This window comes from Dermatophagoides farinae, chromosome 2, assembly GCF_024713945.1.
Source record: "Dermatophagoides farinae isolate YC_2012a chromosome 2, ASM2471394v1, whole genome shotgun sequence".
Lineage (NCBI taxonomy): Eukaryota > Metazoa > Arthropoda > Arachnida > Sarcoptiformes > Pyroglyphidae > Dermatophagoides > Dermatophagoides farinae.
This window is the reverse complement of record NC_134678.1, coordinates 7,588,190-7,614,904: the sequence shown is the minus strand read 5'-3', so window position 1 is coordinate 7,614,904 and position 26,715 is coordinate 7,588,190. Positions and strand designations below refer to the sequence as shown.

At 30.2% G+C, this 26,715-nt stretch overlaps 1 protein-coding gene across 2 annotated transcripts; it reads left to right on the top strand.

Annotated features, from left to right (window-relative positions):
* Positions 1-2,523: 2,523 nt before the first annotated feature.
* LOC124499024 (uncharacterized) lies at positions 2,524-26,245 on the top strand. Of its 2 annotated transcripts, none has more exons than XM_075735591.1 (5): positions 2,524-3,273; positions 3,450-4,801; positions 21,794-22,020; positions 22,088-22,193; positions 22,359-26,245. In XM_075735591.1, the coding sequence occupies exons 2-5, from the start codon at positions 3,534-3,536 to the stop codon at positions 23,677-23,679; spliced, it is 2,922 nt and encodes a 973-aa protein (XP_075591706.1). In that variant the 5' UTR covers positions 2,524-3,273; positions 3,450-3,533; the 3' UTR covers positions 23,680-26,245. The 2 variants fall into 2 exon arrangements, with proteins under 2 accessions (XP_075591706.1, XP_075591707.1); XM_075735592.1 differs by having other exon boundaries at positions 2,525-3,273; positions 3,379-4,801.
* The last annotated feature ends 470 nt before the right edge of the window (positions 26,246-26,715 follow it).

Here is a 26,715-nt window from a genome sequence, read left to right as displayed (position 1 = left end):
TTTTTTTTTTTTGGTGATTACTGTAATATATGAAAAAAAACAACATGATTACGGACGGAGAAAATTTCCTTTTTGAATCTGAATAAATTTTTTTTTTGTATACACAAAAAAGAGATTTGCTTCCTGCTTTTGTGTGTGTGATCCTCATCCTCCCTTTCATCATCGTCATCATCATCAACATCAAAATGGATCGGCTGTTGTTGTTGTTGTTGTTGTTGTTGCCAAGCAGTTTATTGCCAAAAAGTCTCGTGAGTTCTTTATATATGTTGTTGAATAACGTTTTTAGTGATCACGATGTTAATGTTGATGATGATGACAGTGGTGGTGGTGGTGGTGGTGGGTCATCCATAAGGTTGAAATCAACATTATGAAAAAAAAATCGATAAAAAGAATGTGGTGGTAGATGGTGGTGGAGTCTTCACACACACAGTGGCTCACTGGAAGACTCTTTTCTTCTTTTTCTTTTTTTTTTATATTATTATTATCAATCCACAACAACTCCATTTCCATGAATGATGGTGATGAAGAATCGTGTTTTGTTTGAAATATTCAATGTTGTGTCCTTCATTCTTATACCAACACCCAAAGAAAAAAAAATCATCATCATTCGTCTAATGGATAGAGCAAATAAAGAATGCAAAGAATCCAAAAATTGGATTATCACTGAATATTCAGAATTTTTGTTCTGTGTGTTTTCATTTCCATAGATGAAACAAATCATTATTGATTGATTGATTGATTGATGAATGATAGATGGAGAGAGAGAGAAAATTTTTTTTTTCCAATAAATTACATTAAAAGGCTACATTTTATCAAGTAATAAACCTGCACATGCAAGATTCATTTCCATTTCATTCGAACTTTTAGCTTTTTGTTGTTGTTGTTGTTTTTGTTACTAATCTACCTTCATGATAATACTACCTTGAACTTTGACCTTGTCGGATGATTGTTTTTTTTTCTTTAATGATAAATGTGCGAATGAATCTTTCTTTTGTATATTTGAAAAAATTGACCTTTTCTTTTTCAAGTCAATTAGCTAATCTTGATGGCTATGATGATGATGATCACTTCTATCGATACACACACACACGATGGATACAGTCAAGAAGTAGAAAAAGAGAAAAAAAAACTTGAATCGAATTATCATAAAAATGAAGAAATGAGTTTTTTTTTCTTTTCCTTTATTCGTGGACGTTGGTACTCATCAACCGAACAACAACAACAACAACAACCGACGATGAACGAACGAACAAAGAACAAAGAAAGGTCAATGCAATTGTATATGGGGTAGCGTCACCAACACCACCAGCAGCAGCACCACCACCACACACAAAAAAAAACAAGAATCACAAGTTGAAAAAAATCTTCAGCAAAAGAATGATAATAATGAAATTGTTGATCCTGTTGAGATTCTATTATGATGAAATGTTTGGTCATCACCAAAAAATGATAATTGATGACCAATTGATAATTATCATCGGGATACATACACAAATGAAGACTTTTGTCTTTTTTGTTTTGTTTTGTTTTTTCACAAAAGTGATGATGATTATAATCCACCATCAGTGATGAACAGGTGACCTTTTTTTTCGAGTTCAAGGTATCATTATCATCATCCGGTCAATAATGATCTTGATCTGTTGATTTCCCATTATGAAATTTATATATAAATATCTGATGATCTTTGACCTCGAATTTTTTTTATTTTTATTTTTATATTCCTGTATATTTGAAATGGAAACAATTTGGTCTTTTGTTTTATTTTCCAAAAATCAATCCAAAATGGATCAAATCAAATGATGTTTTTTTTCTTGATGGATGGATCACCAAAATGTTTCGAAATAGGTTCGGTTCAGTTTTGTTTTTTTTTTTTTTTTTTTTGTATATCTTAACCTGACTCTATCGTAACAACAACAACAACAACAACAACTCCACCGCAAATTTATGATAATTGCGGGTGTAACACACACACACGTTATTATCGGTCACATCCATACCATACACAAACACACACATACACCAGCTGAGAAACCAGAAAAAAAAACCAAACATTTACATTTTTTTTTGTTTCTTCTGAAAATAAACAGGATATATATATATCTATTAACTATTTTTCTAACTACTACTACCCACAATTAAAATGTATATATATATTTTTTTCACTATTTTATATGCCACTTCTTTCATTCTTTCGTTTTTTTTTTTGGTAGTATGAACAACAAATGGTTACAAAAAGTTTTGTCATATGACTTTACTAATCAATATGCTTCTATTATATTATATTACTGCTATTACAAAATAAGTAGTAGCATAGATGAATTCTAAAAGTTAACAGAAAACTACCACAGCTGTATGTCTCTCTCTCATATCAACAACAACAACAACAACAATAACAATATCAGCCGCTGCTACCGGCTTCTCTTCTTCCTTCTCCTCTCTCATCATCATCATCATCGACAACATTATCATGAATGTCTTCTGCTTGTGTATTGCTGCCGCTGCTGTTATTACTGTATGGGCACCATTCGTCTTTATACCGTAAAACAGGAATGAACTTAATAAGATATGTGTGTATGTGTGTATATATGTGAAACAAATTCATAACGAAAACACAACAAAACTTTGGACCAAAAACCAAAAAAATTCTTCGATTCAAGATCAAATGATGTTTTTGGTGTGAGAAATGAGACCAAACAGAAACTGTTTTTTTTTTTTTTTTTGTTCAATCAATCGAATATGAATTTTTATCAGTGAAATTTTTGCATTGTTCCTGGTCAAAATTGTTTTCATTTTTTTTTTGCCCATTTGATCAAAGAAGAAATTACTTATCATCATTGTGAATTATGATTTTTTTTTCTTCATCGGGGAAAAAACCCTGCATAAGTTTGTTTTGTTTATCATTTTTTTTGACGTCAATAAATGAAAAAAAACATCATCTACAAAAGCCGGTATATTATAATGGTGTGATATATGTGTTGTATGAAATATGATTGATAATATCGACAATGGTTAAATGAAAGTCAAACAAAATCGAATCAAATCAAATCAAATCAAATTGATTGATTGAATGAAAACGTTGACAAAATATTTTGCTTACGATGATGATGATGATGATGGTGATGATGGTTGGTTGCTGTATTTCATCGAAACAAAACGAAGGGGAAAAAAATGCCGGCTTTTTGATGTGATAAAATCCAAAAAAAAAATCACATCATCATCATCATCATATTTACATATTATGCAAATTGTTCTTCCTTCGTAATATTTACGGTGGTATGTAAACCAAGAAAAAAAAATGCATGAATTACAATATTGATGAGAGAATCATTGTAAAGAAAATTCTTTTCTTTTTTTGTTCTCTTTTTTTTAAAAAAAAAGCTGAAATGATGAATTTTCAACAATTTTGACATGAAGATTTAATGTTTTTTTTTTCTTTTGGATTTGTTTAGATTTTTTTTTTGTTTGTTTGTGAATGTTTTGTTTTTTGTTTTTTTTTTTACTAAGACGACAACGACGACGACATTTTTATCGTCATGTCCACGATGGCAACAATACCATTATCAATATCATTAGATTCGATGGCGACAAATTCAAACAATTTAACGTCAACAACAACGTCGTCATCATCATCGAATCGTGGTAAATGGTCAGCAGCAACAATTGGTACAATTATTAGTGCACCAATACGTGGTTATTATTATCCTGGAAGAGTGAAAGCAATTAAGAAAACATTACCACCGACGCCAACTACTACACCTACTACTACTACTACTAATACTACTAATACTACCAATACTTCTAATTCAATGCTGCCAAAAGATTTATCACCATCATCATCTGATAATCATGCCAATAATCAACAACAACAACAACAATTGACAACAAATAATGCCAACAACAACAACAATAACAACAACAACAATAATGGTCAATTAATATATTCAATACAATTTACAAATCCATTAGATTCATATACATTTGATTGGATGGATGAATTAGGTAATGGTAATGGTAATGATCAACAACCAAATGATAATCAATCCACCGCCAACAATACCAACACCAACACCACAACAGCTACAACAGCAAAAGATCAAGGTCTTATATTAGATTATACTGCCGATCAATTAATTGGACGTGGTTTTGAACCAATAACACGTGCATTATTAAGTGAAAATCAAAAAGTATTCATTACTTATCGTAATCGTGAATGTTCGGCACATGTTTTAAAACATGATACTGATACAGATGATGTTACCTTGGTTATTGATTCACCATCATCATCACCATCATCATCATCGACAATGGCAACAGCGACGACAAACTCATCATCATCATCATCGACAACGATAAATTCATCTACATCCATATCATCATCTAATCATCATCATCAGGATTTATCAACCAATCAACAACCACAAGAAATTCGTATTGTAAGATTAAATGAAATACGTTTATTACCATCAAGAAAATCAGCACGTATTCAGGAACATCCAGATTATAGTTTATTAGCATCGAATGGTCGTCGATCACCGGATGATAATTTGGAAATGAATCAATCATCAAAATCATCATCAACAATGAATAAATCAAAACAATCACGGCAACGAAATCAATCTGGTTCCAGTATTTTATTGACAAATAACAGTAATAATGGTGAAACTCAGAATAATGGTTTTCGTATGAATCATCATCATCATCAACATCAACAATCGGCTCATATTGATGTACCACAACAACAAAAATTGAATCATTTTGGTCATTCATTCAATCAAAACAACAGCAACAACATTGGTGCCATGTAAGTTTTTGAATTGTTCTTTTTTTTCAATTATATATCTTTATAATGGTGGTTGGTTTTTTTTTTTGGTTGATTTCGATTTTGACCCTTGAACTTTTAATCATGTGATTTTTGATGATTTTTTTTTTAAAAAAAAAATCCTGTAAAACGGTAGATAGATTGCTCGAGTTTTTCATTTTGAATTAAATTCGTTTGTGTGTGTGTGTGTATGTTTAAATTTATCTTTATTTTACCATCATCATCATCATGATGATGATGATGGCCAGAACAATAATGTATAGAAAAAAAATCCATCCATCTAATATATAAAATGATTGTACTTAAAAGTCGTTAATCAATGAATGAAAAAGAGAGAGAGATACACCTGTGTGTGTGTGTATGTGTGTGAAAAAACCAGAGAAAAACTCTAGTTTCTTCGTCATGGTAGTATTTTTTTTTTTTTTTTTTATTTAATACTTATGCAGACCAAATCTCAAATCAACTTATATATAACCTTATGTGATGATTATGATTTAAACCTGTTTTTTTTCTTGGTTCTTTATTATTATTATTTTGTTGAATTTTGGTGGAAACAACAACAACATGTTATATCACACACATATATATACTATATAATTCTCAATAAAAGATTTTGCCCACCATTACCATTATGGTCAATGGATTGATGATCCAATGTAATGATTTTCATCGTTTCATGTTGTTGTTGTTGTTGTTGTGTTGTTTTATTTAATTTTTGGTTGTTGTTGTGTTTTGCGGATGCTTGGATTTTTGGTGCTACTCTGCAATCACTAATTATCTTTGATATGTTTGTGTTTGACTGCATACAATTGTTGTTGTTGTTGTTGATTACTGTAAACAACAACAACGACGATGATGACGACGACAACAACAATTTAATGCTTACTGTGATGTGATATGATGATCCACAATCAGTTTAGTTATAATAACAATTAATTAATGAGGATGCAAACTGTGTGTGCTGCACATGCACACAAAAGAACTTTTGACTTGTGGTTGATGATAACTGATAGAATGGCAGATTGCTTGGAGCCATGATCATCATACCGGCTTTTTTTTATACTCATTTTCTTGGTAATGAAAATGATCAACAACCGTAATAATAATAATGTTTATTATCTCGATGATGTGATGCAATCTGTATGGTGAATGATTATCATTTTATTATTATTTTTTATATATGAGATGTGTGAGCAAAAGCGCAGTATTTTTTTTTCATTTTGCAATCGAAAAACTCTGCACAGCTGTTGTTGTTGATTTATTTAGCTTTTGATCCATTTCCAGGAGTTACATTTTTTTTTTTTTTTTTTTTTTGATTTACAACGCACACACACACACACCAAAACACAAACGCAATACACCCTTGTTCCTTGTAATAATAACGAATAATATGATACATTGTAATGTGGATGAATACGGCCAGTGACACATATGGAACATTTTGAATTGATGATATGGTTCACTTTCTCTAGGGGTTTATTTCATTTTTTTCCCATACGAATTTTGAATTTTTTTTTTCTTTCATTGTTTTGTCACTGTGTTACTGCAGAATAACAATCATTGGTCGAATCATTCATTTCATTTCAATTGAAAAAAAATGCAATTGAAGGTTTGCGTATCCATCCGATTCGAGAACATTGATCCTTTTTTTTTGTTTTTTGTCGTTTGATGATGTTTTTGTTTTATTTTATATTTAATTTAATTTCATTTTTGATGGAAAAAACCTGATCAAAAAAAAAAAAGTTTTTTTGTTGTTGTTCTAAATCGGTTTTTTGTTTTTGTTGTTGTTGATAAACAAATGGATGGACGATGGTTAAATTGCAAATAATGTTCATTTGTTTGTTTGTTTGTCTGGTTAATTTATTTTTGTTTGTTTACAATGAAATGGGTGCAATTTTTACACACACACCGTCATCATCATCATCATCATTTGGATTCTATTTGGCAATTTAAAATCCGGACTATAAATGTTGTTGTTTGTTGTTGTTGTTTGATGTTTAATGTATTAAATACTGATGCAATTAATGTGCATAATAATGGTGATGATGATGATGATAAAATGTCGAATGAATAATAGAATATATACGTCGTAGTTGGAAAAAATTTTTTTTAAAATTTTCTTGTTGTTGTTGTTGTTGTTATTAACGAGAATGTAGTGATGATTATTATTATGATTATGCAATACAAACGATAATGTACGCCATGATCAATGTGTTACCATTTTTTTTTTATTATTATTATTAATGCACATATTTTTTTTTGCAGGGGGAGAGGGAAGAGGGAGAGGGAGAAAAATGTAATATCAATACAGGTACATCACAGATAGATAGGTTGGGCACTTTATATACACTCATTCACACACACATAAATGAAATGTACATTTTGATTGTGGTGTGAATACTGATGATGATGATGATGACCAGTTTGATCTAGTTTTTTTTTGGTCAATTTGATTTGATTTTTTTTTTTGAAAAAAAAGTTTACTTATTGTGTGTTTCAGTGTGTTTGTTTATCATTTTTATTTTTATTTTTGCTTTATCTGATGTTTTTTTTTTTATTATTGGCCATCATATATCTAGCATGATGATCTAAAATAATGATGTGTAATTTGTGGGTGTATTCGTCAGTTTTGTTTTTGTTTTTGTTTTATTTTTATTCATGAGAAAACAAAAAATGACTATGAGAAGAAACAGACTTGTTCGATCTTATCATTTTTTTTTTTTTTTTGGACATTATTTTTCTAACCATTTGACTTTTACTCATCAATCATCATTTATTTGTGTGTTTATTTTAAAAATCGATTGGCGAACAAAGATGATGAAGAAATTTTCTATACTTGAAATACATACAATGTTATTAACTGGTGATTGTGGTGAGGACCTTTTTAAACTTTTATGTGACAACATGAGAAAAGAGAAAATTTTTTTTTTTTAATTCATCTCCTATTAGCATAATTGTTTTTTTCGTTTTGTTCATATCAAAATTCACTCATTCTGTCTGTGTGTTTGGTAATGATTTACATTCAATGTCAATTTTAGCTGTTTTTTTTCCAAATATTCTTGATTTTCCAAGTCCATTAACCATCGTCATCATCATCATCATCATCATCAATCCACTATATGGACCTCTATGTGTTTTGTCCATTATTTTATGATAATGATGATGATATCACATTTCCAGTTGTTGTTGTTGTTGTTGTTGTTTATATATTCCACAAATGTCCATATATATCTATATAAATCAGTGGTTCATTAGAATATCCTTGACACATGAAATAAGTTGTCATCATCCGCATCATCATTGTCATTATTATTGTTGGATGCATTTTTTTTTCGCTCTCAATTCTCTCTCTGTGTGTGTGTGTGTGTATATATGTGCTTGGAATGATGATTTTGGATGATGGCAATGAATGAAATGGAAGAAAAAAAAACACATTAATAAAACACATTAACACAACAAATGTCACATCTGTTTTGTTTGTTTGTTTTCTAATGAAAAAAATGTCTGTGTGTGTGTGTGTGCGTTGTTGTTGTAATAGTTGTTTTTTTTTTTGAATCCAAAAAAACCAAAAAAGAAACTGACGAATCCCCTGTGTGATGGTCGAATAATTGAAACGTGTTATAAGAAAAATAATAATAATGACATGTCATTTTTGAATTTTGATTTTTTTTTCTTTCTTTCTTGAGAATATGCCATTTGTGTATGGCCTCCGCCCCCCTTAAAAAATCAAACCAATTTTTAAACAACAACAAAAACAAGTAATAATCCTTGACCTAGTGTACAATGAATGGAAAACATTTTTTTGTTTTTTATTTTATTTCCATTGGCCATACACAAAAAAACAACACTTGTTTCATATTTCTTGTTTGTTGTAGCCAACGATGATGGCGCCTTTTATTCAAAATTCTCCGTTTTTTTTCTGTCTGGTTTGGCAATCTACCAATGCATGAGGTCAATAATCGATTTGATTATTAATTGCACATATCAGGAAATGTTATCATCATCATCATCATCATCGAAAAAAACAGTCGTAGAAATCTTTAGAAAAAACAAATGAAACAAGTCAAACAAACACAACGGTACTTGTCATATATGCGATCATATGTAATTTTTTCCCCTTCTCAATATATCTTATCGGAAAAAAAGTACCAAAAAAAACTAACTTATCCATTCAATCCGGGATTATCGTCATCATCATCATCATCATCATTGATCACTATCATCATTATGGAATATAAAAAAAAGACAAAAGTTTCCATTTGATTATCTATCATCGTCGATCATTGATTTTCAATCAGCCAAAGTTTACAATTTCAGGATTTAATATTTTTTTTTATTTTTATCATTATTATTCAGGCGTTTTTATTGTTGCTGTTGCTGGGGTCCTTGGGTACAAGTCATCATCGATCGATTTTTTTTCTGTTGTGTGTGAGTGTGTGTGTCAATCGCTTTTTTGTTTCGATATATTGAAAGATGATTTATCGATATCCACATACATAGTTACCTAGAAGCATTTTGTTGATCTAGTGTCGATCGATCTTTTTTTGTTTGTTCGTTTGTTTAATCAAAATCTTTGATCGATTATTGTGTGTGTGTGTGTGTGCGAGTGTGTTTTTTACAAGATTTTTTTTTTTCTATTTCGAGTGATTTTTGTCACTTTGTTTGCGTGTGTGTGTGACACTAGAAAAAAAACGGCCATAATCTTTTTTTATTTGTTTGATTCATCTTGAATAAATGTGAAATATCTTTATCTTGTATAGTATGTTTATGATGATGATGATGAGTCAATAAGTGTGATGATGATGATGTTAACAGTATAAAGTTTACACTTGTTGCGCCAGGTATCCATCATCATCATCATCATCATCTATGCTTATCATTTATCGTTTCTTGTCCATTTACTTTACATTTTTTTTTCAATTTATAATTTCGAAATACAAATTGTGAGACAATTTTTTTTTTATTTTATATTTTAAATAAAGAAATCCTTAGCGAGTGTCAACATTATTATCAAACACAAACATTGAAATAAAAACTCTATGTGTGTGTATGTCTGCTACAATTGGACAATTGATGGTGATGTAATGGATTTTGTGTATGGTAAAAAAAAAACGACAACAAGACGAAGAAATGAGGTCAATATTTTAAAAATAAAAAGAGTGAGAGAGAGAGAGAGTCAAAAGTTGGCTCTTTTTTTTTGATTGAAATGATGAGATGATGATGGTGGTGGTGGTTGGTTGGTGGTGATCTGGGAAGAAGAAAATTTTTTTTGCTTTACAAATTAATTGAATGTAATGATGATGATGATGATCTATATATACAAATTATGGTTATAGTGAAAAAAAAATCATCATCATCAACAATAAATGAATGGAGCGAATCTTTTTTTTTTTATTTTCTTTTGTCGAATCGTGATCGATGATGATGATGATGATGATCAATGTATGGCCAGGGTATATTATATCATGTCACCATTCTCTTCTTATATATCATCATCATCATATGATGTGTGATATGATGATGATGATGTTGATGTTGAGATGAAAAAAAAAATCATTTTTTGTTGTTGTTTTCGATGATGAAAGGAGTGATGCAAAAAAACAACAACAACAACAAATGGTAAATCCTTCTTATATAACTGTTGTTGTTGTTGTTGTTGTTTTGCATTTCATTGAAAATCTAATCTAATTTCAAATTGAAAATTGAATTGAACCTTTATATATGTGAATGATAATTTAGATTATAATGATGATAGTTGTTGTTGTTGTTGATCATCGTGATGATTATCATCATCTACCACATGATCACGAGTGTATTTTGTGTCAAAAATTTTGTTTTTTTTTTCTTTTTCTGATTTATTCGTTTGTTCTAATTTTTCTTGATTTCAATTTAATCGTGTGTGTGTTTGTGTGCACCATCATCATCGAAAATCTTCGATGATGATGTTGAAAGGATGTATAGAAGAAATTAATCTTTCTAGACAAGCAAACTACAACAACAACAACGACAAGACAAGACAAGACAAGCGTTCAAAGAAAAAAAAAACATTGAATTATTAATTCTGATCTGAAACAATTGTTGTTGCTTATCAATGATAATTATCATTTTTTGTTGTTTTTTTTCACTGGACAAGAATAATGATGTTTTTGTATATAAATGACCACATACATACATATCACCTCATAATCAAATGTGATGGTCGTGGCCAGTTATTATATTCGATGATTTGGATTGTGTATTTTTTAATCAATTTTTTTTCCATCGTAGTCGTCGTCGTCGTTGTCGCTGTTATCCTTGAAAATAACAAAACATTGTATTACATTTACGTTCGTTTGTTTGTGAAATGGTTTCGGGCTTATGATCATCATATTGGAAAAAAAAATTCGAATCATTTCGATGAATATATGTGAATGATGAATGACTGTAATGCATTCATTCTTTTTTTTTTTTTTTTTTTTTTTTTGGCGACAATCGATAATCGATACAATCATTCGCCCATCATCACATCTAGGCAAGCAGATTGATAATCCTTTTTTTTTTTTTTTGATCATCATTTGATTTTGAATTTGAAACATTATCATCATCATCATCAAAGTCATTATCAATTCAATTGTCAAATTTTTTTTTTTTAATTCAATCTACAACCAAATGGGTAAAAATGGTGAAAAACTGTTTTTTTATATGGTGAATGATGATTGATGTTATGATGATGATAATTTTTTTTTTTTGGCATGAAAATAGAGAAAGAAAGTAATGAAAAAAAAACAGAAGAAAAAATTTTGCTTTTACAGGAACTGTTAATGCTGCTGCTGTTGTTGTTGTATGTATGAATAGAATGGAAAAACAATGAATGAGAGAGAGAGAGAATTGTATGCCAGTATGTCATCGTCATGACAATGACAAGGTCACAAGATGGTGGTATTCCATCATTATCATCATCATCATCATCGTCGTTATTATTATTATCACCAACATCCAATTACATAGCAGCAGCAGCAGCAGCAGCAGCAATATATTTATGCTTGATTGTTATAAGCATCTCATAAACACGTTTTTCTTTTTCTTTCTTTTTTTTTTGTTTAATGGTGGTTGATGTTTTTGTTTTTGTTTTTCTTTCTTCATTTGTTACTACTACTAACCATATATATACAAAAAAAAAAACACACACACACACAGTATGCACAATGTACATTTCAATCTTCTTCCTGTAAGATTTTTATTCGTTTATTCATTCAATGTGGTTGCATTTTTTCATTCATCTTGAATATATTCATCATTCAAATGGTAGTTAGAATGTAATCCATTGTGTTTTGTTTTTCTAACATGATGATAATCATTTTCACTTTACCTGGCCAACAATATTTATAAATGACCGATGATGATGATGACAAATTTAATCATGCATGAATGTATATTTTACCTTTTTTTTCTGCTCCTACACACATGATATGATTGGATATATATGTGTTTTTTTTTCAAGTTTAATTCGAGCACATAATAAGCAGATTTTTTTCTTTTTTGTTTTTTTTTTACTAAATGATAATCGATGATGATGATGATGATGATGGTCATACATACACTGACAGAAAGATGGAAAAATGAATGAATGAACAGGTTTGATTATTGTGTGTGTGTGTTGCTCGAAGCAAACTGAAATGAAATGAAATGAAATGAAAAAAATACATTGGAAATACAAACGATTGATTGAAATGAAAAAAGATTTTCATTTTCATTTCCATGAAAATTACTAACTGCCATTGATGATGAACACCTTTTTTTTCCAGTTATGATCAATCAATGTTTTTTTTTTATCATCATGTGAACATGTTTCTCATTATCTCTCTCACTCTCTGTTTCACTTTAATTAATTAATTAATTCAAGTCAAGTCAAGTCAATTCGTGTGTGTAGCTGAAGATGATACATCTGTGTGTTCTGTGTGTGTGTTTTTTTTTATGGAAATAGAAAAAAAAATCATGAAAGTAAAAGCTTGTTCAGGTGACTGATGATGATTGAAAAATGATGAAGAAGAAGAAGAAAAAATTTTTGCCGGCTTTTCTTTACCGGTATGTTCGGTTTTTTTTGTTTTGCTTTTCATTTTGTTTATTTGTTTCAATTTTCATTTTCGTTTGATTGAATTTTTCTTCTGTTTTTTTTTTTAAATCAAACAGAATTGTTTTCTGTTTTGTTTTACACGATGATGATGATGAAATAGCTTGCTTTCGGCAAACTATGTGTTTATTTTGTTTTTTTTTACCTACAAATCAATATATATTGGATGGATGGATATCTCTCATTTTCTTTCTATGATTGAAAAAATGGAAATTTTGTTGTTGCTGTGTGTTTGTTTGTTTGTTTGCCGTTTGTTTTTTATTTTTATTTTTACTATCTACTTGAAGCCGGCTTTCAAGTGGCAATCTTGAAGTTTTTTTGTCGTTTCGTTTCATTTTTTTTTTTGTAATAAAAAAAAACATTGACGATGATTGGATCTCAAGCACAAAATGCCGGTGTATTGAATATTGTGCAGTGTGTGTGTGTGGATGATATCGATGCCGAATCGATCAAAATCAAAAGAGAGAAAAAACGTGGCTTGCCTGCATTTTATTTGTTAACACAATGTGTTTATATTTACCACATCACATCACATCACATTCATTTAAAATTGATCATCATCGATGATCAAGATCAGTTGAAAATTTTTTTTTCCATTTCAATTTTCTTTTTTCTTTACAAGCCACCATGAATGTTTGTTTGTCCTCCTTTTTTTCCCTTTGATTTTTGGATGTTGATTGATTTTCAATCCCATCCGGAGATGTTTTTTTTTCGTTCGAATCAATTTGGTATTTAAATTGAATATATATAATTTGGAACGGACATCCTGGATATTTGATTTTTTTTTTGTTGTCCCCATTAATAATGATGATGATGATTGCAGCCATCATCATCGACCCCCATGTACATATATACAAATGACCTGAATTTTTGTTTTGACTTTGAAATTGACAAATTTTGAATTTCAATTTTTTTTTTTTCACAAACAACCAGCATGCACACAGTTTGTCGTTTGTCATTTATCATTACGTTAATTTCGATGATGATCATGATCATCGTGGCCAAAATGAGGCATCAAATTGGCATTGTTTTTGTTGTTTTTTTTTTCATTTTTTTCTTTTGGCAATAACAACAAAAAAGATGGATTGATACCTCTTTTGGAATCTTTTAAAGAGATCTATGATACAGATGATGATGAAGAAGCCCATTTTCGTGTGTGTAAGTGTTTACAGGCGTCATATTTTCTCAGTGTATATAAATATAAATTGTAAAGACGCATGCGTTGAATAATGGAAAATGAATGAAAAATAAGTAAAAGTTTGTGTGTGTGTAGAAAAAAAATTACCAAGAAAATTATATACAAAAAAAAAAAATGAAGAAATGGCAAAGAATTTTGATACTTGCAATATTTATATACATTTAAGGCAATTCACCAACAACACCAACGCAAATATACATTACACATATATACACACAAACACACATATGTGTGTATATAAAATGCACTTTTTAATATAAAAAAAAAGAAAAATCCAATCCAAGTGTGTGTGTGTGTGTATATAATACTGTTATTAGCCTTGAATTTTTTTTTCTCTGTTTTGTTTTGCTTTGTTTGTGTACGAATGTGTGTGTGTGTGTGTGTGTGTTTAGGAAATCAAATGATAACGATGATGATGATATTCTAATTCTTTACACACACACACACATACATACATACACACTTGACTTGTAAAATGAATTTATTTCATTTCTAAGAGTGTGTGTGAAAGAGTAATCTATCTACAAATAACAATAATAATAATGGTTAATGGTGATGATGATGATGATTACCTTGAAGATATTCATCACCGTTGATTCATTCAATTTTTTTTTTTTTTTTGGCACCACCATCATCATCATCATCATCATCGACAATCATCATTGTCATATATATCCATCGTCACACTTGGTATAACACATTTCATGTGTGTTTCAGTGTTTAACAAATGATGATGATGATGATGATTGGAAATAACTGTGTGTTTAATATGCATAAAATTTTCAAATAAAAAAAAAGGTAAACACCATAAAGGAAATCAAGCAAATCATTATGTATGTATGTATGTGTGTGGAATATATGTATCTGTGGCAAGAGTTTTTCCGTTTGTATGTGTGTGGCCATTGTTTTGTTTTTTTTTTTCGTTTTTTTTGGACTTGACAGTAAAAAAAATTTTAGCCAAAAAAAAGCAGAAGAATTGATGATGATGGTGGTCCCATATTTTGTTTTTCATTATTATTGATGATAAGAATCCAAAAAGAACCAGAAATTCTAGGAATCACAAAATTCTGCTATATATATATGTGTGTGTGTGTGTTTGTGCGTTCTCGAGATTGCCTTTTTTTCTCCAATTTCGATTCACTCACCTTTTGGTCGATTTTTTCTTTTTTTTCGATGATTGAATTGTGTATATGCTTGGATGCTTGAACTATTGAATTGTATGTGTGCGTGTGTGTGATTCGGTGGAGTTGAAAGATGAAAAAAAAATCAAAATGTCAATTCGAATGATGAAAATGAAAATCAAAAAAAAAAAAAAAAAACAAAAAAAAGCCAAGAGTGCAAAAAAGATGAAAATCAAGCCATCATTTCATCGTTTTTTTCCAATATCGATTATATTAATATGATGTGCCAAGGGTACAAACATTGAATGAATGAAATAATGTGTCCCCCATATTATTGTTGAAAAAAGGACCTCTCTCTGTGTGATTCATTCAGGTTTGTTTTGTTTTTGGTCTGTTTGTTTGTTTCTTAATTTCTGAACTAGATTTGGATTTGTATTTCCTTCCTACTGTGTGTGTGCGTTCTCTATTGGGTGGGTCATTCATTCATTCGTGTATGTGTGTCCTTCACCAGAATTGCCAGAATTGAAAAAAAACCAAAAAAGAAGATTCTTTGTATTACAATGTTAATGGTGCCCTGCTGTTGTTGTTTTTTGTGCTAGTGGTGGTAGTTATATTTAAAGGTTAGAATTGTATGGTAGACTATATAGATTTAACCATCATCATCATCATCATCATCATATGATGTTGGATGGTTGCTAAGTGGTTGTTGTTTGTCGTGTGTGTGTGTGTGTATTTTGCACAAATGAATGCCAAGGGCCAATTTGAAAATTCCATCATCTGTAGTAGTAGTAGTAGGAGCATCATGTGAATTGATGATGTTTTATGCTTTTGGGTTTTTTTTGTTCAGTTTTTCTTCACTATGTTTACAGTATAATCCGGATATTTAACACTTCCTGGAATGTTTTCTATGTAATGATGATGGTTGTTTCTATCTGTGTGTCTGTGTGTGTGTGTGTTGGTCATATATATATAGTGGCCATCATCATTGATTGACTTTTTTTCGGGCGTTTTTTTTAGGTTTTAGGTTGGTTTTTTGGAGGTTCAAGGGTGGTGGTGGTTGTGTCAACGGTAATACGGATGCGCAATAGTAAAAAAAACATACATCAAATAGGAAAATACAGTCATGTAGCGTCATAACTCACGTCATCATCATCATCATACCCGGAAATTGCTTGTTTGTTTAGTAGTTGTATTTCAAAAAGGAAAAATGAACAGAGATTGTGTGTGTTCCTGTAGTGTTCCAACAACGATAACGGAATTTAGATCATCATCATCATGGTTTTTTTTTTGGCTTCTGGAACGAATTGCGCAAGACTCACCCAGAAAAATATTTCTTTTCTGGTTCGTGTTTGTGTGTGTATGTTTGGAACACTTTATTTTTGGCATCCTTTTTATTTATGGCAATGATAGTAGTATCCAATAACCATCCCTATTTTTTTTCGACCTTGTCAAAAATACCTTTTCATTTCATATATCACCAACGACGACATATTCACATATAGAGTTATATATCATTATTGTTGGTGCTATATGGCCATTTTGGCTTCTACACAATGGCCTAATAATGATAATAATCAAATGCTTAATGACCTTTTTTTTGTTCATTCTCAATGATTATTTTCATAGTTTTTGGTCATTTCATTTCATTTGAACATGTTGAGATTTTACTTTTTTCTCTTCAGTACAGACAGGATCAGTGTTTATTAATTTTTTTTCTGAATTACGACAAAAACGATTAACTTATACGAATACTTTATGGCGGCGGTGGTGTATAATTAATCCATGATTTATAATTGCTGGGATTGCCTTTTGTATGAATGATGTGAATAGACAACAACAACAACAAATGTAGATTGAAACTAGAAAAAAAATTGTAATAATAATCTTGCACTGGAGGGCGACATACGTCATTTATGAATTATAATAATTGGTGAAATGAACAAAAGAAAATTTTGAAAATTAATGCAAAAATCACTAATCGCCTCCATTCACTGATTATGATATGATTTTATATATAGGTGATTTATGTGTGTTTGAATTATAGTCGATAAAATCCATTAATTTATTCGAAGGTTTGCGAATTTTTTTTTTCATTATTCATTCATTTTTGTAAACAAGAAAATTTCAGTGCTTTTTTTTCGCCAAAATTTTCTGGATTTGAAAAAAAATTTTTTTCACATTTTTTTTTGATGTGAAGATGACAGGTTTATACATTGTTTTTTTTTCTTTCCATTTGTTTATACAATGCATCATATCATTAATAATACGTTGTTTGTTACACGTGTTTTTTTTCTCCATTCAAACAAATCACTGTTGACCAATGTGTTTCAGTTGACCATTTTACAAATTCTAATGGGCTTTTTGTTGTTTTAACACTTTTTATCATCATTTATGATTCGGTCCAATGATTATTTCAAATTTTTTTTTGTCAAATTTCTATCATTCACTACTGCCCTCTATCAATGTTTCCTGAATCAGATTTTTTTTTTTTTGCAACACTTGTGACTTGCCATTACATATTTTATTTATTCAGTTTTTTTTCTGGTATATTTCAAATAAATTTGGAAACCGTGTTGTTTGGTTGTGTTTGTATTTACTACATTTTACATTTTTGGATTTTGCGCATTAAAAACACAGTGTGAACACTGAATGAATGAATGATTTTTCATTCATCGACCATAATTAATTATTATTAGCTTTTTTTCCGTTGATAATGATCTTTCTATTCTGTTTGTTTGTTTAATGTGATTCAAATGTATTCATAACCTATTATGAGTTGATATGAATTGAATTTATTCATCGTCGTCGTCGTCGTTGTTTTGCATTTTTCAATGAATGTCTCATTGCCTGTTCCAGGACCGATGATTGAATTTTTTTTTTTATTTTTGATCTCCATATCTTTGTGCAAACACACACACACACATACAGTATTTGAAATTGTTTGACAACAACTCATGATGATTCTTTCTGATTGTCATTGTTATTCAATAATAATTCAATCTGGATCATTGTGTGCCTGAATTCAAATTTTTTTTGTTGTTGTTGTTGTTGTTTGTGACATTGGCACCAATTGATAATAATTATATCGAATGTGATGATGATGATGATGATGGCAGCCAAGTGATGACAATGATCCAGAAATAAAAAAAAAATATACAGCACCAACAACAGAAAATTTGTCTTTGTCTTGTCCTGGTTATTATTATTTGGTGGAATGAGAGAGAGAAAAAAAAATTAACACTACAACGAAATAAATAAAAACGGAAATGAAATTTTTTTTCTCTCTTTTTTTTGTTGCCGTTGAAGGATGAATAGTAAATAGAAAAAAAGATTGTCATTTTCTTCTCGCTTGATATATGTTTTTGTTTTGTCTCGTTTGTTGTTGTTGTTTCCACGGCTGCATAGTTTTTTGTTGTTGTTGTTGTTGTATTGCAATTTCTGGTAAAGTGTATTTTTCATTTTATATTTCAGTTCCCGAGTTGTTGTTGTTGTTGTTGTTGATTTTTTGTGGCGTTTTGGTTGAAAACACACACACACACTCACACACATCCAATCCAATCCAATGAATGAATAAAATGCACAAATAAACAGACAAGGTGGCCACCACCACAACCACCACCACTCATCACATTTACAATTTGTCAATTTGTTTATGAATATCATTTTGTTCATGTTGAATTAGGCAAAGAAAAAACAAAAAATTTTTCCGTTTTCGTCATAATTTTTTTTTTTTTTTGGATTGGCCATTTTTGGTGTGTACCAAAAACACAATTTTCATAGTTGTTGTTGTTGTTGTTGTTGGTGGCATGAATTTATCATCAACGAAAAAAAAAAATCCAAAACCGTTCATTTTCAACGGAACAAACGGAAAGCGATCAAGACGGACGTCGATGTGTTTTTTTTTTTTTTTTTTGCTGAGCTTAGCAATGAAAAATAAAACTTGATTCGACAACAATAATGTCCTACTATAGTAGTAATCGCTGTTGTGTGTGTGTGTGTGTGTAGTATTTGTATAAGCTGCTTTTCCATTTTCTTTCTTTATTTCAAATCGTTTGTCATCCACATTCTTGGATTCCTGTGTGTATGACTGAATTTTGTTTCGATAATCATCATCATCATCATCAATTCTTGTTATATTCGATGAGAATAATACAACAAACACACACAAGACTTTTTGTTTGTTTTGTTTTGTTTGTCCCATATATAAAACGAAAATTCTGCCTAATCTTGCATCTTGATGATGATGATGATGATGTAGTAAAATAAATTCCAAATTCTTTACTTTTTTTTGTCATTGTTATTATCGATTGATCAACATTAACATTGATCGATCGATTGATTGATTGAATGGAATTGAATGGAATGAATGATACTGATATATATCCCTTTTTATTATACAGGTATTCTCTCTAATCGGCTCTTGTTTCGTTTTTTTTTCACTACCACTGCTACTACTGCTGCTGTTAGCTGCTAATAGCCATATCATTAGCATCCTATTATAATGATGATGATGATCATCATTTGTGGTGTATATGTTAGGTCGAAAGTTGAATTTGTTTGAAAATTTAAATCCAAAAAAAAAATTTTTTTTTCTTCTTGTTCAAACGTTGTGTATTCGTTGTAAATAAGTGATACTTTTTTGTTTCACTGTGCATGAATGACATATATACAGGTGTTGTCATAATAACTGTACATCTTTTTTTTTATTTTGATTTTTCCATAACGTGCACACTCACATATGCACACGCACACGCATACCGTTGTATTATTGATCAATCTTCATTTTTTTTTTTTTTTTTGCAACACCACAAAACAATATTCATTAATCATATACAATGGACACGAAAATTAATAATGTGTATATATATCTATGTCTATATTATGCAGTACGAATGTGAAATTGGAAATGTGAATTTACCACATTTGACAATTTATATTGGTGTTCAAAATGAAAATGCAATGTGTGCAGCATATAAATAAATATATATTGCATTCGACAGTTGTAATATAATAATAATCATCATGGTTTATAGATTTTTTTTTTCTATTTTGCATTTTGCATTTGTCTACTGTTTCGTTGTTGTTGTTGTTGTTGGATTTTATTGAATTTTCATCTGTTGTCAGGATGTTTACCCAAAATGGGTGAATTCTTTTGTTTTTAATATTCGGAATATCATCAATGTTTTTGTTATTATTTTTGGAAAAATATGTTTTTCTAACATCAACAACAACAACAACGGCAATCGATCAATCAATTCGATGATTTAACCCGGGAATGAATTAATTTAACATTTTCATTTTTTTTTTCATTTGAAATCAAAATTCACATGCACACGACATATCTAATGATTATTATTATTATAACACTACCATCACACATACACACACACACACACACGTTACTTTCTCTTTTCGTTTCTTTCCATCATTATTTTCATTTTTTTTTTCTCTCTCTATCATTAATTCACAAATGAAACATACAATTGTGTTTCGCAAAAAAAAATAAAAATAAAAATTGTTGAATTGAAAGCTTTTTTTCTTTCTTTTTTTTTCTTTTTATTTCTTGGCCACCATATAGCTTCTGAGATTTGATCCGTTGTTACTTTTGTTGTTGTTGTCCAAAATGATGATGATGATGATGGTCATTATTATTTCAAGTTTTCTGCCATTTCTTTTTTCGCTGTTGTTGTTGTTATTCAATTTGGCGCCCAAAATTGGCGACCAATCACATCAGTGGCCAATATATATATTTTTTTGTTGTTGTTGTTGTTGTTTGACACAGCCACACTGAATATTGGCCAGCACTGATTTTCTTTTTTTGTTGCTAGTGTTGGAGAGAGAGAGAAAGAGAAAATTTGTATTTTCATTTCATTTCAGTTTCAGTTTCAGTTTCATTTTTTTCTCTTGTAATAATCAAGAGATTCAATGAAATATAAAAAATGAAATGAAAAAGTGAGAAAAAATAACTTTAACGTGCACACACCGCCAAAAAAAGAGAGAGACCAGTTTATACACAATTTTTTTTTTGCTGTGATGGATCATGGTTTTTTTGTATATTATGGTCGTGGTGGTGGTGATAATTGTATTTTCTTTCATTTTCAATTCGTTCATTTTTTTTTTGGCGCCATTTGAATTTTTGCCGCCGTTCAATGCCGGTTGATTTTGTTGTTTACTGTTTACTGTTTTCGATTGTTGATGTTTAAATTCCAAGAAAAAGAAAGAAAGAAAGAAAGAAAATAAAACGATGTGAAACAACAACAACAACCTACACACTGTTGAATTTATTTTTTTTGCTGTTGTTAATGAATTTTAATTGATTATAACTTGAATCGAATCTGGTCATTATTAATTACGATGAAATTACAATCATCAAATCAATTTATATTACGACCACCGCCACAAATAGCAAAACAACCACAACCACCGCCATTATCATCATCATTATTATTATTGAATTTAAAAAATCAATCTTCTAATATTGATTATTTATATCCATATCCATATCATTTTCCATATGTGATACAAACGAAATTGAAAAAATTTAGATCCGGAAGAAAACGACGTCCAACACAACCACAACAGCAACAGCAGCAGCAGCAGCAGCAGCAAACAATACAATGTGCATCAACAATATCGATTGGTGATGGTTCATCCGAAGATGTTGTTATGGATGAATGTGCTGCCGCTTTGGTTTTGATGAGCCTTTCGGCTTCACCTCGTTCACCCACCTTGTTTACGGCAATGATGAATGAACAGCAACAATTTCAACACCGTAAGTTTTTTTTTCGATATTTTTCATTTCAAAAAAAAAAATTTGTAAATAAAAAATAAACCAACAGGAACAACACCCACCAAATTATTCAAATGTACATGGCGTGGATGTAAACATAGAACATTTGTTCTACGTGAAATTGAACAACATGTCCGTTTGGAACATTTACAAAAGTATGTGAAAAATTACATGTTCTGTTGTTGTTTTTTTTTTTTTTTTTTAGTCTCTCTTATTATTAATGATGAGAATGGCCTCAATAATGATGATGATGATGATTTATTTTTTTTTCTTATTGTTTTCCATCCTTTTCTTTTTTTGCCATTTTTTATAAATTTTAGACAAAATGATGATGAAGAAATGATGAGTGGTGATGAAGAATTTTATTATACCGAAGAAGATGTGACATTTGATCCAATAATCAATGCTGATGCAATAGCAACATTGACAAAAGGTGCTAATGGTGGTGGTGGTCATCCAGCATTTTCCATTAATCATTATCATCATCATCATAATCTATCATCTGGTCCTGAATCACCAGTTTCCGTTTCTGAATGTGGTGATGCAGCAAGTAGTGCTAGTAGTAGCAGTGGTGGTGGTGGTGGTGGCGGTGTTAGTAGTGCTATGATGTCTATACATGGAGATAATTCAATGGATTCATCATCGAATCCACCATCACCAATAGCAACAACGATGAACATCAACAACAATGCTGCCACAAATATCATTAATCCGAATCATCATTATCAAAATAATAGATTTTCATCAGTATCATTTATACCGGTACAAAACACTTATCGCCACCTAGAGGATCATGAATATAATAGAAAACCAGATCCTGCCGGTATATCGATACTTGGTACAGGTATTCCAACGAATACAGCAACAACAACAACAACAACGGTTATTAATCGTCGTGGCCGTAAACCCACCAACAATAATAATCAACAACAACAACAACAAACCACCGCTGCCATTGGATTGATTCAATCATCACATCCAATAAACATTCCAAATAATAATCATCATATGCAGGATATGAATCAAATTAGTCATTCATCACCACCACAACCATCATCGATTCTTAGTTCATCATCATTTGGTGGTTTTAATTCTATTGCTAGCTCATTTAGTAGTAGCGGTTTTGGATCATATAATGGTGGTAATGGTGGTGGTTCATCATCATCATCATGTTTTAGTCCAATTTCACCAACATCTCGTTCACATTCAGGCTCATTTACATCACAATCATCGTCATCATCATCAGCAGCATCGGCATCATCATCATCAATAACGGCTGGTAATAAATATCTACGAATATCATCATTAAATGGTGGCCGTAATAATGGTCACCATCATCATCATCATCATCACCATCATCATAATCATCACCAGCAACATCATGGTTCATTATCATCATCATCATCATCATCAACAACAATAACAACCTCGACAACATTACCATCAAATATTAATAATGCCAATAATCAAACAACAGCAACATTATTACAACAGCAACAACAACAACAACATCGTACATCTCCAACAAAACGTGTACGTGGTGAAACACGTAAATGTCGTAAAGTATATGGTATGGATAAAAAAGATTCATGGTGTACACAATGTAAATGGAAAAAAGCTTGTTCAAGATTTACCGATTGATTGATTGATTGATTGATGGAAATGAATCGGAAAAATTAGCACCAACAGAAAATCAAAAATGAAAGAAACAGAAAAAAAACACGACAACTTGAAACAAAATGCTCATTCTCGGAATTTTTTTTCACATTTTCATCACAGAAAAAAAAACAAACGCAATCAAAACACTGATTCTGTTGTTGAGAAAAAAAACAAACGAAAACTGTCGTAAAAAAATACGTCCAAATTCATTTTTTTTGCCTCATTATCTTCTTCTCATTTATATGGTGATGATGAACCCTTTATGTATGAATCGCACACAGAATAATCTAAATGTAATTCTTCCGTATCCTCCAAATAATCGTTTTCAAACAAACAAACACACACATGTCACAAAAATACACAAAGAATCATATACCTCATCTTTAGGTCAGTTTCTGTTTTTTTTTCATGTTTCTAAATCATCATGGAATTTTGATTAATTAATTAGTAGGATTATAAATATATATTTGCTACACATACGACTAATAATAAGATTATTACTCGACATGACATTTTTTTTCTCTCATTCATTCATTCATATCGTTTGATTGCTGTTGATTCACATTCGCCATTTGTTTTGCTTTTTTTTTTGCTTTTTGTTTGCTTTATGAAATTCGTCCATTAAGAAGATGATGATGATTTTTGATCAATTTATTAATTGATCGACAATATGTATAGTGAACTCTTGAAATTTGAACTATTTGCACACACACGCACACACACATACATCATCTCAAGTTTCTGTTTTTCTTCCTCAATTTTACCGCCGCCGCCACCACCACCACCATCCTCTCTCAAAAAATAAACAAACAAATGACTGATTTTATTTCACAAACCACCACCATTTGTTTCATTTGCTCATCATCATTATATTATTATCATATTACCGTTAAAATTCTCAATAATCAATATCAATCAATCAATAATCGATAATTTAATCTCTCTTTCTCTCTCTCTACATATTATATTGTCATGTTGAAATGATTTTTTTTTCTGCTCGACACATGTTGTTCTGTGTGTGTGTGTGTTTATTATATAAAAAATTTATTTCTATCTATAAAAAAAATTGAAGAAATAGCGAGATAGAGAAAAGAATGAGAAGAAATTTTCTATTTTTATTAATTAAAAATATTCTTGAACAACAACAAAATGACCACATGAAAACCATCATCATCATCATCATCATTGTGAGAATAATCTATCATTATTCATGTCTAATTCGGTGCTTTATTCGATTCGATTCGATTCCATTTGAAATGTCAAATATGGATTGGATGGGATGAAAAATAAAAAAAAGCCATATATATTAATATTAATATATACGACAAACAATTTCATACATTAATGGGCCAAAGACATCATCATTGTCACCATCATTTCCGTTCTTCCATGCCATTTTCATAGAATTTATACATACAGAATCCAAGAAAACCGACAAAAATCCAGAATCAGAATCATCCAGCACACATTACCTATCATCATCATCATCATCATCATCACCATTCACCATCGTTTTATTCATTCATCATCCACACAAGATTTTTTTCTGCTTCCTCTCTTTCTATAGAAAATATTCAATTCCTCAAAATATCGTCTCCGCATTCATTCATTCAGCATAACTTGACTCAACTCAATTCAAAAAAAAAAACTCAACCGTTGTTTTTTTTTGCATCCCCTCGATTCATTCATTCATGAATATAACAATAATAATCCAAATTGCAATCGATCATTATCAACAACATCTTCTTCTTCTGAAAAAAAATCAACGACAAAGAAAAAAAAAAACACTCGCCCGAAATACCAAAAAAAAGAACATGGACATGGACATGGACACACGAAACAGGAAACGGAAAACGATCTCTGTCAATATCATTGATTGTGTGTGTGTGTGTATGTGTGTATTTGTGTGTCCGAATCGATCAATCGAAAGAATTTCAATAATTTTTTCACCATATTGACATTGTTACACAAAACGCGCACACACACACAAAAAAATATCTCAATAAAATGCTGCCACCACCACCACCACCATCATCATCATACACTCAAAAACATGACACATTTTCTGATTGCCAATGCCATTTTCTCTTGTATTTTTTTTTTGTTTTGTTTTGTTTTATTTTCCTCAGAGACTGATGGTAAATATATTCGAACCTTGAATTTGTATATTTTTTTTCTGGTCAAATGATCGATGATGATATATAATTGATAAAAGCAAAAAAAAAAAAAAAACAGAAAACAGAAAAAAACGTCCACTCAACTCCAAATTCTGATTATAATGTGTTGCCAAGTGAAATTCATTTTCAATTTCTATTCATCGTTGTTTTTTTTTATTTCGTTTCGTTTTTATTTTCTTATAAATTTTATTTTAAATTTTAAATTTTTTTTTTGTTTCATTGCTGACCTTTTTTTTGCTGATCAGCATTCAACAACAACAACAATAAACATACCAAACAATCGAAAACCCACCATTTTTTTTTATTATTATATTATTATTATTAACAAAAATCAATCATTATTAAACAATTATTTTCAATCAATCTTTCTAATTAATTATTTTGTCCAAATTGTTAACCATTGAATTTTTGCTTTGCTTTGTTTTGTTTTTTTTTGTTGTTTTTTTCTGTACACACACACACACACACACACACACACAAAAATGATCACATGATCGATATTGAATAAATAAATTGGCAATTTTCCCAGAAACAAAAAAAACTTTCATGGAATATTGGGGGTGGGTGTGGTGGATGGGGTAAACTTTTTTTTTGTGTCCTTTTTTTTCTCTCCCATTTAATATCAACATTACCTCTTTCATTATTGTTATGTATCATCATTTCCGCCATACGCACACACACACACACACCAAACACCAACATCTCTTCCATTCGTGGAATTCAATTGATTTCATCTCATCTCATCTCACCGTACATATAAATATCTTCTTTTTTTTTCTCGTTTTGTTCCGTTTCAAGTTTCGAATTTTTTTTTCTGTTTGAATATTTTTTTTTTGTCTCA

Coding starts and splice junctions, on each gene's coding strand:
- LOC124499024 (XM_075735591.1), top strand. CDS start 3,534: ATGTCCACGATGGCAACAATACCATTATCAATATCATTAGATTCGATG. Junction 4,802..21,793: donor AGCAACAACATTGGTGCCAT/GTAAGTTTTTGA, acceptor GAAAAAATTTAG/ATCCGGAAGAAAACGACGTC. Junction 22,021..22,087: donor ACAGCAACAATTTCAACACC/GTAAGTTTTTTT, acceptor ATAAACCAACAG/GAACAACACCCACCAAATTA.